General features: G+C 38.9%; 1 protein-coding gene across 3 annotated transcripts in view; it reads left to right on the plus strand.

Annotated features, from left to right (window-relative positions):
- Positions 1-5,456: 5,456 nt before the first annotated feature.
- LOC126470495 (proteoglycan 4-like) overlaps positions 5,457-16,533 on the plus strand; it is a 73,735-nt gene continuing 62,658 nt past the window's right edge. For 2 of the 3 annotated variants that reach the window (XM_050098371.1, XM_050098381.1), the window contains exon 1: positions 5,457-5,645. In XM_050098371.1, coding sequence (XP_049954328.1) covers positions 5,639-5,645 — 7 coding nt within the window. In that variant the 5' untranslated portion in view covers positions 5,457-5,638. The remainder of the gene's footprint in view (positions 5,646-16,533) is intronic. The other variant, XM_050098390.1, reaches the window with a different exon arrangement.

The following is a 16,533-nucleotide window of genomic DNA, read 5'->3' on the forward strand; positions in this document are numbered from 1 at the left end:
TTTCACAAAAAATCCTTCATAATATTAAGTGTATATCGAGCACCTGCAGGTAACTTTAATCTGTTTGTAAACCACCTTGAAGCTGTACTGGCCCATTTAACAACCAAAAACAAAGAAATAGTGGTTGCTGGTGATTTCAATGTAGATTTCCTTAAAGACTCTCCCAATAAGAACTTATTTGAGTTAGTGACACTATCATTCAACTTAATTCCCACTGTAAAGTTCCCCACTAGGATAGCCACTTGCTCACAAACAGCCATTGATAATAGCTTTATAGAAAAGTCCAATGAACAAAATTATATTACAAAACCAATAGTCAATGGCCTCTCAGACCATGACATGCAGTTCCTTCTGTTAAATGTTAATACTGAACAGAATGTAAAATCTGTTAAATCTGAGCTCAAGAGGGTAATCAGTAAGCCAAAAATTGATTATTTTAGGACACTCCACAGAGACATTCACTGGACTGATATTTACAGTGCTCATGGCATGAACGAAAAATATAACATTTTTGCTAATAAAGTGCTTACCTTATTCGAACACTGCTTTCCCCCAAAACTTACCAAGGTTAGAGCAAAGTCTACAAGGAAGCCATGGATTACTCGAGGAATAGGGGTATCTTGTAAAACAAAAAGAAAACTGTATCTGTCAATCCAAAACATTTCCAATGTTGATGCTATAGCACATTATAAGAAATACTGCAAAATATTAAAGACTGTAATAAGGATGTCAAAGCAAATATATTACAAGGGGAAGATAGTCATATCAGATAACAAAATAAAGACAATATGGGATATAGTGAAGGAGGAGACCGGTAGAACCAGACATGAAGAGGAACAAATAGCATTAAGAGTAAATGATACATTGGTGACAGATGTGTATAGTGTTGCAGAACTTTTTAACAAACATTTTATAACTGTTACTGAAAAGATGGGGTTGTCAGGTTTGGTAGATGCTGCTATGGATTACCTTAGACCAGACATTTCAAGTAACTTCCATAATATGAATTTGACCCTCACTACCCCAACAGAAATAATGTCCATCATAAAATCTTTAAAATCAAAAACATCTAGTGGGTATGACGAAATATCAACAAAGTTCATTAAAGAATGTAATTCTGAGCTAAGTAACATATTAAGCTATCTGTGTAACCAGTCGTTTATCAGTGGAATATTTCCTGAATGGCTGAAATATGCTGAAGTTAAGCCACTGTTTAAGAAGCTGTTGCCAGCATTCTCAAAAATTTTCGAAAAAGTAATGTACAGTCGTCTTTATAACCATCTTATCTCAAATAACATACTGTCAAAGTCACAGTTTGGATTTCTAAAAGGTTCTGATATTGAGAAGGCTATCTACACTTACAGTGAAAATGTGCTTAATTCATTAGACAAAAAATTGCAGGCAACTGGTATATTTTGTGATCTGTCAAAGGCATTTGACTGTGTAAATCACAATATCCTTTTAAGTAAACTAGAATATTATAGTGTAACAGGAAATGCTGCAAAATGGTTCAAATCTTATATCTCTGGCAGGAAACAAAGGGTGTTATTAGGAAAGAGACATGTATCAAGCTATCAGGCATCATCCAACTGGGAACTAATTACATGTGGGGTCCCACAAGGTTCCATTTTGGGGCTCTTACGTTTTCTTGTGTATATCAATGACCTTTCATCAGTAACATTACCAGATGCCAAGTTTGTTTTGTTTGCCAATGATACAAACATTGCAATAAATAGCAAATCAAGTGTAGTCTTAGAAAGATCAGCCAATAAAATATTTGTGGACATTAATCACTGGTTCCTAGCCAATTCTTTGTCACTAAACTTTGAAAAGACACACTACATGCAGTTCAGAATTTGTAAGGGGTGTCCCAAGAGTATATGTCTAACATACAATGACAGGAAGATAGAAGAAGTGGACAGTGTTAAATTCTTGGGATTACAGCTTGATAATAAATTCAACTGGGAGGAGCACACCACAGAACTGCTGAAGCGTCTTAACAAATCTCTGTTTGCAATGCGAATTTTGTCAGACATAGGGGATATAAAAATGAAAAAGCTGGCATACTATGCTTACTTTCATTCCATAATGTCATGTGGGATTATTTTTTGGGGTAATTCATCAAGCGAAGCTAAAGTTTTCCGTGTACAAAAAAAAGCACAGTAATAGTTATATGTGGTGTGAACTCAAGAACATCCTGCAGAAACCTGTTTAGGGAACTAGGGATACTAACTACTGCTTCCCAATATATTTATTCCTTAATGAAATTTGTCATAAAAATATATCACTTTTTCAAACCAACAGCGCAATTCATGGAATCAATACTAGAAATAAGAATAATCTTCACAAGGATTTAAAGTCACTTAGTCTTGTACAAAAAGGTGTGCATTATTCAGGCACACACATTGTCAATAACTTGCCAGCAGCCATAAAAAGCTTAACAACCAATGAAATTCAGTTTAAGAGAAGCCTAAAGGATTTATTGGTGGCCAACTCCTTCTACTCCATTGATGAATTTCTTAGTAAAACCAACTGATTTGTATATAAGTACAACATAACTTCTGCACAATTTCAGTGCAGTAATGTGTTCATTGAAAATTTGTGTGTTTCTCTCTCTCTCTCTCTGTGTGTGTGTGTGTGTGTGTGTGTGTGTGTGTGTGTGTGTGTAAGTATAATCTAACTTCTGCACCATTTCAGTGCAGTAATGTGTTCATTGTAAATAAGTATTACAGTAGTTGTATTACATGTTTATTACCTTCTAAATAAATAAAAAAAAATTATTTTAAATTCAGTGCATTACTATTTGTAAAATGACTCTTAGTGTTCATTAAAAATGACGATCATTCCACTTGGGACCTGTGGGATGGTACATTAGCTTATTTTTTTTAGTTGTAAATATTTGTCATGTATTGTTGTTTTTCTGACATGTTCCACATCCTGGAGGACCTCCTCATCACGGATCAATTGGAATGAAAGTAAATCTAATATAATATAATCTAAACTATCGGGTCACGACCGTTACAAGAAACGTGATGCAATCGACCGGACGACGAATTTCGATTGATCCACGGTCCAATCTCGATGAGTTCCCACTAGAGTCGCAATTGACGATGTCGTTGTGTCAACGTGGCAAGATGCAGGGATCGTCTGCTGTAGAGCCCCGTGTTCAACAATGTACACTGAATGGTATGCTCCGGAACACTTGTGCCTGCACAAGCATTGTACCCTGTCGTAAGGTCTGCCACTGAGTGCTGCGTGCTTTTCAGAATTGGTAAGCCTCCAACATCCAGTTTTTATGATGCATGAACGTCCAACACGTTGCATTCAGCCAACCACTTTCCGTAAATAAGCCTACCACCGCAGCTTAGAAGGGCGGCACGGTAGCTCAGCGTGTTGGGTCAGAGGGTTTAGCTACCTTCTGTATTAAAAAAAACTGCGTGAACGGATCAACGAACAACCAGAACGAGTGCTATCGGACGTCCGCAACGAACAAAGTCAACTAACAATATAGAACAAAATGAGATTTTTTTAAAAAAAGTCAGCGTAGATGGCTGCCATGCGGTAGATCCGGGTTCGATTCCCAGTACTACAAATGATTTTTCTTCCTTTGTGAGGGGACTAGTACAGAGCACACTCAAACCTCGTGACACCAACAGAAGAGCTGCTTGTCACAGCATTTGCGGCTCCACAGTCTGGAAAGTCTGCAAAACAGCCGTGGAGTGGTGTGCTGACAAATGCTCCTCCATGCCGCATCCGCATGACGCCACAAGGCAGAGGATGACACTGCGGCCGGTAGACATCCCTTGGGCGTTCACGGCCTGGTGAGGAGCTCGTGCTTTGCATAAATGCTTGCGTTGGCAGCACGTTAATAGTCAAGAAGCTACGAGATGATTGTTCGCAAGCGCCGTTCATAACAAGCCACCCTTGCGGACCCTTACCGCCGCCCCCCCCCCCCCCCTCTTCCCCCCGACCGCGTTTATACAATTCCCTTATTCGTCACGCGCCCCCGACGTCAGAAGTTCAGTCTCGCAGTGTTCATTAGCCATAAGGTTTTGGCTCATCATAGTATGTTTATCGTCGAAATAATATACCAATAGATGCGTTTTGGATTTTAGATCTTAGAATGATAAATACTTGTAAATGTCAACTACGTGAACGCTATCCGTTGGGTTCCATGAGCTGTTTGAATCTCTTGTAAATGCTATTTTATTAAGTTACTAACACATGCCTACATCGATTTCTTCTTTGCGTTCACTGAGCGAGATGGCGCAGTGGTTAGCACACTGGACTCGCATTCGGGAGGGCGACGATTCAAACCTGCGTCCGGCCATCCTGATTTATGATTTCCGTGATTTCCCTAAATCACTTCAGGCAAATGCCGGGATTGTTCCTTTTGAAAGGGCACGGCCAACTTCCTTCCCTAACCCGACGGGACCGACGACCTCGCTTTTTGGTCCCCTTCCCCAAATCAACCAACCAATTTATCTGTTTCTCCATTTCTTCTTCTGTATTCCGCGCTAGCAGGGTCCACTTATTGACTCACGTGCCTCCATTTGGGTCTGTCAAAGGCATCTTCATAGGTGGCATCGATGAATTCCATATCCTTCTTGATATCCATCGTGTCTTGGTTCTGCCATGAGGTCGTCGGCCATTTATGTCCAGGTGCATAGCTGTTCTTGCCATCGAGTCTGCTTCATTGCGCATGACGCGTGCATACCATCTTAACCTACTTTCTTATAGTTTGTCTGATAAGTGAGACGGGTGCAACTCCAAGTCGCCGCCGAACGTCGACATTTTTTGCGTAGTCAAGTCGGAGAAGTCCAAGTGACCATTCAGGTATACGCATTTTCATCACTTGGAGAGCGAGCTCATGCTTCGTTGTTGTTGGCCAACGCTCCGACTATTTTGCATAAATTTCTATAGTCGATAGATGAACATACTTTGCTAAATTGCAAGACGGAACAACATTACTATTCAGAGCGATGTAAGCCGATCTAGTTCCTGTATTTATACTTATCCGATTGACAGGTAATCGTGCGAAGGGCCTGAGAGTATATGCGGCGTTGATTGTTCGAATGTTGTGTCTGTTAGTAGTGAGATTACTAGAGACAACATTCGCTGAATTCGAGGACGTGGAGTATTGGCATCGACACACACACACACACACACGTATATATATACACATGACCAGTTCATACTTAATGAACGAATTAGTGTGTTGCCAGACTGAAGTATAAACTATTGATAAGCGATAAAACCATAGTTTATGTAAGGCTAAATCTGATGTTTGTATCTATGACCAAACTGTTTACGCTCTCATATACATTTCAGAAGGCGATTCTCGGAGCCAGAGGATCGAAATTGCTCTGAGCTGCAGTGTGCTCGTCCCCTTGAGATGTTCATTTTTCAGTCGTTGGCGACACTGCTTGGAACAAGTAGTGGGGAAAGGGGGTGGAGGGACTCGAGTTTACTGGCAACACATGTGTTGGACGAATCAGTTGTAGGAGGTGCGAGTGTAAAGTGTCATCGCGAGCGAGTGAAGTGTCAGCTGTGTACAGGTGTTAGAAACATTGAAACGAGTTGTGACGGATTATTCTGCCGTCACTACAACACAGATACTAGGAAATCTCTGTAGAAAATGAGTGGTGAGTGTTCTGTATTATACTGTCCAATTTCTTTCCTATCTGGTGGATAGTGTTGCAGACCAAAATCTGTATTCCGAAAAAGAATTTCTAGGACATCGCTGACAAACAGGTATACATCTACTGGCCTGTTTATGGAATTAAGTCATATGAAGGTCATTCTTAAACGCAGAGGTCAATTTGCATTTTGACCTTGCTGATGCATTGATGGTTTTCCTGTACGAGAGAGCTTGGAGAACGAAGTAGTTAGATTTACTGATTCTACCTACAAATATCAATTGCTGTTTTAAAAAAGTAAATATAGTAGAAAATAGAATTCTGTTTACTTGTCTCCCTCGCACTTATTTTAACCACGTAAATGCAAAAAAACTGTTCACTCCAGTATTCTGTATGACATAGGGATCTTCATAGGGACCCTTTTTTTATTGTCAGTCTAGTTTAAATGTATTTTTGTTTATGGACTTAATCTGGGAATTATTTTCGTAGCGTGGCCAAACTGTCCGATGTTTTGTTATTTAAAAACTATTATTTCATTATGAGGGTGGAATAAGTCGACCTGTCACATTTCTCTCATCTAGTTGTTAGAAAATAATCTCATATGTGTACCGAATAATCAGACAATTAATTACGGTAATCCGTGTTCTTGAGAAAACTGACTGAATCTTATAGGCGAACAAATGAAATTACGGCTTGCAAGTAATGTTTGGTAGTCATTCAGATAGTTCTTTGGCAGCACCTGGTGTTTAGTGGTAAGAACTGAGGTGCCAGTATTGTAGAATTTGTAGTGACTGCTGAATAGCTATAATGTAGAACATTATTCGCAAGTAGCAGTGTGTGTCCTACTCTCTGTTATTGAAAAGGCACTGGCGTAACTCATGTGGAAGTACCTAGTTTTTTTTAATTTTTTTATTCCATGGTAACTGTAGAATTTCTGTTTGTCAGCGTTTCAGCTTCTAGGATCAACTCTCGTTTTAGGAGAAGGTAAAATTTCGTTACATTCTTTGCAAATGTAACAGTTGTTACTAGCCTTGGATGAACATTGTTTACATCTTCAGTGGAGAAATTGTTAATAATGCACTTCCATAATCTATTGCACTGTTTCTCTGGATCACAGCACAGGCTGCTATGATTTGTGTGTGATGTGAAGGAAGCTGATGTTGCACAAGTCAACACACTTTATAATCCCCGCATATAATCTTAGAGACAAGATGATGACTGTAACTTTTGGTGTTTTAAAAAGTAGAAACACACAATTTAGGCATGAGTGAGAGTCATTTTTAGTTTGAATATTTACAATGTTTTTAGGTAATTTGTCAGGCAATACGTAAGAAATATTTATTGTAAATCAAACATCCACAACCAGAATGAAAATTTTGAATTAGTGATGTGTGTGCAGAACATAAGTCACAATCTAAGTGTATCTTGAAAATGGAATAAGCAAATGTACTGTAATTATCTTTCTTTATATGGGTAATAACTGATGCTTCAGATGTAACAGTAATGCTAATAAAATGGAATGGGCCACAGTTTTATTTTTTGTTGTTTCAAATATATGAGGTTTTTTATTTGCAAAATATCCATTCACATGGCCTTCACAAAAAAGGACTGAAAGATCATGGTATACCTTGTAAATAACATATTGTATGACAAGATATGTTCAATTTGATTACTATTTATCTACACTTTAGGTACCATCCGCACCAGTGAAACATGTTGTTCCTCCAAGAAATGCCTGTGCCTGGCACAATGCCTGTGAGTGGCTCAAAATAGCCCAGTTGATCGTTACACTGCCTGTGTATGGGTGAGAGAAAGGGAGAAACAAAACTGTATTAATGTATCTGTTGCATTTGCTGTTGATATGTCCCTAAACTGTCCCAGACATGACTGTAGTTCAAGTTTTGTTGAGTAAAAGTGGAAGTGGCTCCTGAAAATAAGCATGATATTATTAAAAATGTATTTTTAAACTATGACTGCCAAATTCAGTAATAAAAACTCGGACAAAATCTAATAAGTTAAAAGTAATATTTAACACTCTCAAAATTAAAAATTACATAGCATAGGAGTGACTTTTTACAGCATGAGTTGTGTTAAGTGCATCAGCTCTGCCTCAGCTCTCCCAGCATTTGAAAAGATCCAGAGGCTTATACCTGCTCTGTCTTGACAGAAGTAGCTCACCTGAATGTTCTTTAAATTCAGATATTTCAACATAGTCAAGTAATGCATTACAGCAGATTGCTGTTCTAGATTTTAACGTGATCAATCCTTGCAAGCCTCCCTGCAACATATGCTGTGGATGTGTGGTAAGTGGCTCCATTCAGTGCAGCCCACTGTACATAGCCTGAAATTCCTGAATGTGAGATATATGTCTGTGTACAAGTACCACAATTAAAGGCGAGAGAAATGCAGTAACTTTCTGGTCAATCAGTAATTAAACATCAAATGATTGCAACAAGGCTATATGTTTTTCCAGTATGCTGTCAATGCCTGACAGTAGCAAAATGCCATATTTATCAGTCCAATCCCTTTCTCACCAACACTATGTACATCATTGGTACCACACTTACAAATTAAGCACTGTTCAGCCAAGTAGTCTACTTTGCTTATTTCCATCACTTATGACAAATATTATATTTTGGGGGTAACTCTTCCAATTCTCAAAGGATATTTTGGGCTCAGAAATGGGCAGTTCAGGCAATAAGTGGTGTAAGTTCGCGAACCTCTTGTCAACACCTGTTCATTATTTGGGTGTTCTGACTTTGGCCTCTCAATATATATATCAAACTTCCTGGCAGATTAAAACTGTGTGCCCGACCGAGACTCGAACTCGGGACCGAGTTCGAGTCTCGGTCGGGCACACAGTTTTAATCTGCCAGGAAGTTTCATATCAGCGCACACTCCGCTGCAGAGTGAAAATCTCATTCTGGAAATATATATATCCTTTACTGTCATTTCAGAATATCAGAAGAAATTCAATCTTCATTTGGAGTGACTCTTGTGTAGAAAGCCATAAAGTATACTGCTGCATCCATTTTCAATAAGCTACCACAAGAAGTCAAAAATCTTGACAGTAATCGACATGCTTTCAAATTAAAGCAAAAAGTTTCTTCATGGGTCACTCCTCCTATTGTCGAGCAGTTCCTTGAAAAATTAACCAGATTTCGTTGTTATATTGTTGATTGCATTTACATAAACTTATGGCTTGTCGTTATTGGGCTCATAAACACTTTAATTTATCTATTATTACTTTTATGTTGTAATTTCATGTACTGGCATGTTCCATGACCTTGGAGATTTGCTTCTCAATTTGGTCCTATGAAACTACACATGTGTCTATAAAGCCCTCTTACATTACATAAGGGAACTGGACCAAAAAATGAGGGGGAGCTATAGCCTGTCTGCAAACTGAAAAGCGAACAGTGCTGGTAGGGAAGTTGCCTTTCCCAGAAGAATGTTGCAACTGCTGTACAGGATGACTAAGAATATATTTCCCCTCTAGCAATGTAGAATAGTGTGCAGAGGTTTATTTGGAAAATAAAGTGCCCTAGGGGGATCTATGTGCTTTGTTGTCATCGACTGATAAGGCAATCTCTGGAAGGATCGGTATAACTTTGTGAAATACCATGTATTTATCACAATGGAAACTGCAAGGTGGAATGTAAAAACGTTATGAAAAGGTTAGTTGCTACTCAGCATACAGCGGAGATGACGTGTTGCAGATAGGCACCCCACCACCTGGCTGCATCTCCCATCATGTGCAGCTGCTCTGTGTGGCCTCAGTAGCCAGAGACTGCAGTTTGTGTGCGTGCATGCGCGTGTTTTAACCCCGCTGAAGGCATTGTTAGCCAAAAGCTTGTTTTGTGACAGCATTTTTGTTGCGCCTATGTGTGAGTCAGCATCTCAGCTATATGGTGAGTAACAGCTATCCTTTTCATAATATTGTTGAAATACCATGTGGTTGCTTTTCGTAATGTAGTGGGTTAGAGAGAGGGGGACTCATTTGCTTGTTCTTCAGTTAACAGCCCTGCGAAGGAGGGGAGTGTCTGAATCTGGCAACTTGCCTTCAGTCACCCGTCTACACTCCACATGCACCCCTCCCCCACCTGGAATAGAGATTATCTCAAAATAAGTGTCAGTGAACTTAGAAGTGGTACAAACATTGAATAATAGCTCTTGACCCATTTGTTTTCCATCCTCTGTAACATGGAAACTTAGTCCTAGACAAAATATGAATAATCTTTTTTTGTGTAAAATTTAATGTAGTTTAGGTTTGCACTGAGAAACATTTTCATTGGAAGCCGCAGTCATAAAGATTTCCAAGAAAAACATGAAAAAGGGATTCCCAGAGATCCCTGCTCCACCCCATGCACACACCCCACTGACCAGGAGTTTTAGCTTGTTGTTAAAGACACTCCCTCCCCCCACTCTTCCCCACTAATATACAAAAAATTGCGACCACATGATTTTTTTTCCCTCAGTCAACCTTTGTTTACTTTTGTTGACTGGCCTACAGAATGGTATTAGCTTCATACAACATTATCTAAGTTGATATTTATTTTACTGGTTACCTGTAGGAAATTCATGATCTGTCTGCAAATACTTCCAGTGATTTGGGTTGACCATGAAAGAGTATTCAAGACCCATTTTTATCAAGAAGAATGCTGTTCTGGAAGTATACGTCTCTCGTACATAAAGGGTGTAGAAGAGCTAGTGGGAGTTTTCAAGTCCACAAAGCATTTGTGTAATGGAACTATTCTCTTGGAGATATTTACTTGCAGTCAAATCAGCAAACTGATGAAAAGTAATATTTTAGTGGAATATTCCAATAAAATGATATGCACATCACCACCATTAGATTAATGATTGTTCAGAAACCTTACAGATATTACAATAGCAGGAGAAAGAGGGCATCCAGAATGGTAAAAAAATTATAACAGGCAGCAGTTTTGCACTTCCGCAAGAGTTCACTATAGGTTTGATTAATTGGCAAGTGTCGACATTTATTCCAAAAATGGTGAAATGCTAAAAGTAGAACTATCACAAGTTTCTTCATTTTGCTGTGGCCTGTGAAAGGCGACCAACTTTGGGTTACTACAGCAAGGCTACATATGAAGCTGGTCTGTAATTCTCTTTGACGCTAGTTTGCATTCATTGCTTGAAGCAGAGCAGAAAAATATTGAGGTAGTTTAATGTAATAGAACAGATGTATTTGAATGTAGCAAAAAAGGTGTAGGTGGTAATGGCTACCAATATTTGCAACGTCTTCATCAGTGTTGAAGGTAATGGTGAAAGACAGAACTTGCCAGCACAAACAAAAATGTCACTTGTTGCAAAATCCATAAATCAATACATAGCAGTATTACAGAAAAAAATCTTTGAAGAGCAGTATTCCACCACCTGCACCTATATTCACCAAAGAAGAAACTTGAAGGAAAGATAAAAACAAAGAAAGAAATAGGTCATAAGCCAATTAGTAAAAGAACATTACGTCTGTCCAGCAGTGATATCAAATCGTAAGTGATATTGTAATTTATGTGTGCATGATGGAATGTGAAAGCCCCTAAGTACATACCCATTTTCACCCCAAATTCCCAGTCCAGATGGAAAGAGAGAGACAACATAAAACATCAACACTGACTGCCATAATATGAAGATAATGAGTTTGAAACACAAGAATTGAACCTTTCATTACTCGCAAGGCAGTGCATGTTATTATGGAGAAATATGTTTACATTCATTTTAGATGAGAAGAAAGTAAAAAAAAATTCTGGAAACAATTAAGGTTAACAATTTTTGTAGTTCTCTGACAGTGATGTTGGCAACAATGGTGATCCTCCTTTATCACTATCAAAGATAGAAATCAATATCTGAGCAACTATGTTAATTGTTTACTCGAAAAGGATTTATAGCACAATGCCTGACAAGTATAGCTGGTTTGATGTAACTTGGTAGAAAGATTAGGACTATGGATCGATAATCACTTGTTTCTGATTGCTACCTGCCTTAGCTTTCAATACAGTATGCAGAGAATATTGTCATTGAGCATATCAATAAATTCAAATTATTTAAAATTTAATTACTTACGGCATTTTTATGATCTGTAGCTTTGTGGTGGTGTCTGCTTTTGCTGAAGAGTACATAGACATGTGGAACACTGTCGTTAACTAACTATGGTTGACTAGATTGGCTGTGTTGAAAAATCTTTTAGCATTGAGTGAAGCCTTTCCAATTTCATTGAAGCCACTGCACTGTAAGTCTTGTTTGAGTGAGCAATTAGTACTATCTAGAATGATCTCTTCACTCTACAGTACAAAGGGTAAGTTCTGCATGCCTCTGCTGTAATGGAGCACAGAGGTGAGCATAAGTGCAGGAACTGTCATATATGTAAAACATAGAGAGAGGACAAGTGAACTGAAGATTTGTGTTGTATCATTCCTCATTGTATACATTGTAAGCACAATAAAACTCGTCACAGCTCGTGCAGTCATGTATGTCTGGTATTCCTCGTGCTGGTAGGGTACAAGTTCCTTTGCCAAGAGTAAGCTCATGTAAAAATAAATGGGTCTCTAGGTATATCTGTTGCTTTCCCTGCCCCCTCCCCCCCACTGCCCCTCCCCTGTCCTTTTTTAACTTGTTCCGTATCCCTGAATGTTCTCCTTCTTGATGGCATGTACGGAACATAATGAATGAATGGAATTGTCACTACATCCAATGTCTATAAAATGGTAGCAGTTCTATGCATTTGTTCTTTACAATTTGAAAGTGGCTTTTAGAGTAAGTAAATGCCTTTGTAGGCTACCCCATTTTAAACTTTTTGGCATTGTGTCCTCCTCGATTCTTTTAGGTGGTGATTACAAAGTATTTTCAAGACAAATGTAATGCAGAGCATGATTGCCTGTGATTCAGGCTTGTTAGAGGAAGATCTTGGTAAAGGTCATGGTTGTTTAGTTGCATGTGCAATAATAGTTAGTGTAATATGAACTATATGTGGTGAGTCAAAAAGGACTTTACAACTTCGGTATGATATAGAATTTTATTGAGGTAACTTACTGACTTAGAAGATCTGTCATTTCATAACAATCAACCTCATGTTTGATTCACATAGTGCATCAGTACCCCATTTAACTGGCCATAGTGGCCAGTTAAAATGGTTACTTTCACTGGTGCAGAATGTGTTCACTGTGTGTTTTGTTGTCGTGAAATGAACTGTGCAACAACTGTTTAGTGTAAATTTCACACCATATATGCCTACTATTTACTCTCGGGACAAGAACTTTGAGACAGGTTGTTCAGTGTGATGTGATAAATCACCAGGTTGCCTGTGTGTTGTTGATTAGATTGAACAGGTTGGGAAGAGTTTTGCCGCAGTCCACAAAAATCAGTGCGATGTGTCTCTTGTGAGACTGACATTACGCGAAAGACTGTTTGGTGAGTACTGCATAGACGTCTGTCTGAAACCATACAAGTTTACAACACCACAGCACATTAGTGATGCAGATAACATTGCTTGTGGGAAATTCTGTATTGATATTTTTGCATCCGATAGAGGATGACGAAACGAATCCAAACACAATAATCTTTAGCAGTGAGCCAACATATTAGTGGCTTGGTGAACATCCACAACTGCAGACTGCGGGGCAGTGAAAATTCACGTGCAAACCTGGAACATATTTGTGACAACTCTAAACTTAATGTGTTTTGTGCCATTAGCAAATTGAAAGTGTATGACCTCCTCTTTTTCATGGGGAAAAGCATCACTGGTATTGTATATCTGGATATGCTCAAAAACTTTTTAGTTCCACAAATCAGTGAAGATACAGAGATGGGATGGTTCATTTCCTCATTTAAGTTTGAGGTTTCCTTGATAATTTCTTCCCAGTTCAGTGGACTGACCATGAAGGGGCAATTGCATGACCACCTCGCTGTCCAGACTCGACACACTAGATTTATTTCTCTGGGATGTCATTAAAGACTGTGTGTATGTTCCTCCCCTACCAAACAATTTAACCAGTCTGAAAAATTGAATCTGTGCTGCTGTTGCACAAGTTATGGCAGGTATGCTGCAATGAGTGTGGAAAGAATACCAGTGGGATGTTTGCCGTACTACAAATGGTAGTTACATCAAACAAAAATTACACTTGACACTTTTGTATGAAACTCGAGGAAGTTTCCCACAAAATGACACATCTGCCGATTCTGTTAGTTATCACAATAAATTTCTGTATCATTCCAAAGTTGGCGAGTCCTTTTTGACCCACCCTGTGTAACTGAGGTCACATCAGTGACACAGCTGAGAATAATCTGCTTGATAACATGATTATTTCATTATTTGAATGGTATGACTAACCTTGATTGCTGTGTTTTGTGGAATGTGTTGATGAAAAGCTCGGACTGGTACATGGGAAGAAGGCTGTTTACACATAAGTCATTGCCACATCCCTAAAACTCCATCTTGGAACTGAATGCTTCTGGTAATAGTTTAATTGCTCAACTTGCTCAATTAATTGCCAGAAACAGCAAGTCGGACCAAAACAGGATCCATACTCTGCCAGTTATTTCCAATGCCTCAATCTCCCTTCCCCAGTGCTGACAACTCTTTTGTGAGCACAATTGGCAAGTAAGTCCCTAAGCCTTTCTGTGCTTAGTCTAACTCTTGACTGTCAGCTGATATATTCTCCCTAGTACTCAACCAGTGATACTTTCGTACAGCTGTAGTGAACCTGGGTTTCCTTAGCTGTTGGTGAGTCAGTTGTAGTAAAAGTCAGTACTGATACAAAAACCAGTAGGCATTTGCACAACTACTTGTATGTAAAGGTAGGTGTAACAATGCTCTAACTAATAAGTTTACAGCTGTTTCTAAACCAGTTCCAGGAGAGGTCACCAGCAAATTGTGGAAAGTACTTGCTTCACAGTAACAACCAAGCAAAATCCATGCTGAAAAACTGGTAAAACTCAAAGAAACTGGACATGCAAACATCAGATAGATGGAGGTCAGCGCTAATGAAGATTATTCTGAAATGAAACTGGAAATATATATACACAGATGAAATGACTATCGATTCATTTTTCATCACTCACTGCCCAACATGTCACAAAAAAAGGAAAAAAGACCCCTTTTGATGAATGGTTTCTATCTCCGGTGGAGATTGAATGGCTTTACATACTCATGGAGAGGAAGTAAAACTTTTTAACGCAGGGTAGGTCTTTATGGCTACGCATATGAGGGTTTTCAAATCTTCAGCCACCTCTTTGTTTGAAGGCTATACCGCTCACAGGAAGGACGATACAGATGAGAGATTTAAGAATGGAGTGACAGTATTCATACATGGTACATGCCATTCTGCATTACCCTCACAATCCACCTTCAAGCAGTATCTGTTTCAGTTTACACATTATTAAGAATAACTGTTAGGTCCCTGTACCTCCCACCTTATGAACATGATAATGCCTTATAGATCTTATCCACAGAGTCCTCTGTCTCTTTCTCCTCTGGAGGTTTCATCATTAATTACATGCAGTTGGGCTCTGCATACACTAGCCCCACAAGTTGGGTATTGGAGATGTTCCTCTTCTAGAATTATGTCTGGCTCCTGAATATGGAAAAAGCAGAATTCTTCAATACTGTAAACAGATCATCCTCAGCCACTGACCTATCACTTTGTTCTCCTATGCTATCTGATGTTTTCATTTAGAAAGTGGCAGAGGACTTTCGCTTCAGTAGCCACTTTTCCATGTGAATCGATCTGCTAGATATGTCAACACTTGCAATCAGTCCATCGAAATGATTGTTGAACAGGGTCAACTGGACTCTTTATAGCAACTTGGCTGTGTTCAGTCACCAGATTGATATCCAGGACATGGTATATCACATCACTGCAGTCATTCACAGGGCTGGTAACATCTTCCTCCTGATGTCATGTGTTAAACCTGGCAGATATTAAGTTCCATGGTGGAGCAAGGAGTGTCATGTAGACCTGGGGGAAAGGCAGGTGGTAATGTGAAAATTCCACCGCAGTCTACTTGCTGATGATCTTAGTCTTTTGCAGTGCTTACATAAAAGCCTGGTGTATCTGAAAGAGCAAAGAGCTGTCTTCACAAGAATTCTTAAAATCCATTAACTGTTTCACATCATCTGTAAAGGTAACATATTCAATGCATTTCTATAAAGGACAGTTAATGGTGAAATACTTTCAACAAATAATATCCAGTGGCAATAAAGATGTGAGTTCCAGTGTAGACTAGGAATATCCATTGGACATTGACTCCAGTAATGTTGAAGAGTACAACTGCCCCTTTAGTATGGAGATGTTAAAGCATGTGTATTTACACATGTTGTGGCAGTTGAATACTGATTAGAACAACTCCCTCCTTGTGCTTTTCAACAAAATCTGGTTTGAGGGACAATACCGTAATTTTAGGAGAGAAGAAGAATGATTTGCCTCCTGTAACCTGCGTAGTAAAACACCACTTCAGTAAGTTATTGCAGTTGAGTGCTTATCAGTTCATAGGGAACTTGTGGGAATGTCAGTTATCCTCAGTGTGATTTCTGTATTTACTATTCTACACTCAACAGTCTGATAAGCCTAGAAGCGGTGGTAAAAGGAGATCTTTTTGTGTACGCTGCACTAAAGAACATTTTCTCACATTGAAAATGCCTATGGCATCATATGGCCATACATCATCATCCAACACCTGTATGAATTAGGTTTCTATGGTTATCTTTTCAATATTTGAAAATCTTTCATGGTCGTATTTTAGGTTCAGAGCATTTTACAGCGCATTTGTTAAGGTGCAGCTGAACCCTGGCTGTTCTGTATATAGTTCTGCATAACAATGAGGGTGTTAAACCAGTGACATACCCAGCATCAGTGCTGGGGCTGGGGAACAACCTTCA

The sequence above is a fragment of the Schistocerca serialis genome, chromosome 1, assembly GCF_023864345.2.
Source record: "Schistocerca serialis cubense isolate TAMUIC-IGC-003099 chromosome 1, iqSchSeri2.2, whole genome shotgun sequence".
Lineage (NCBI taxonomy): Eukaryota > Metazoa > Arthropoda > Insecta > Orthoptera > Acrididae > Schistocerca > Schistocerca serialis.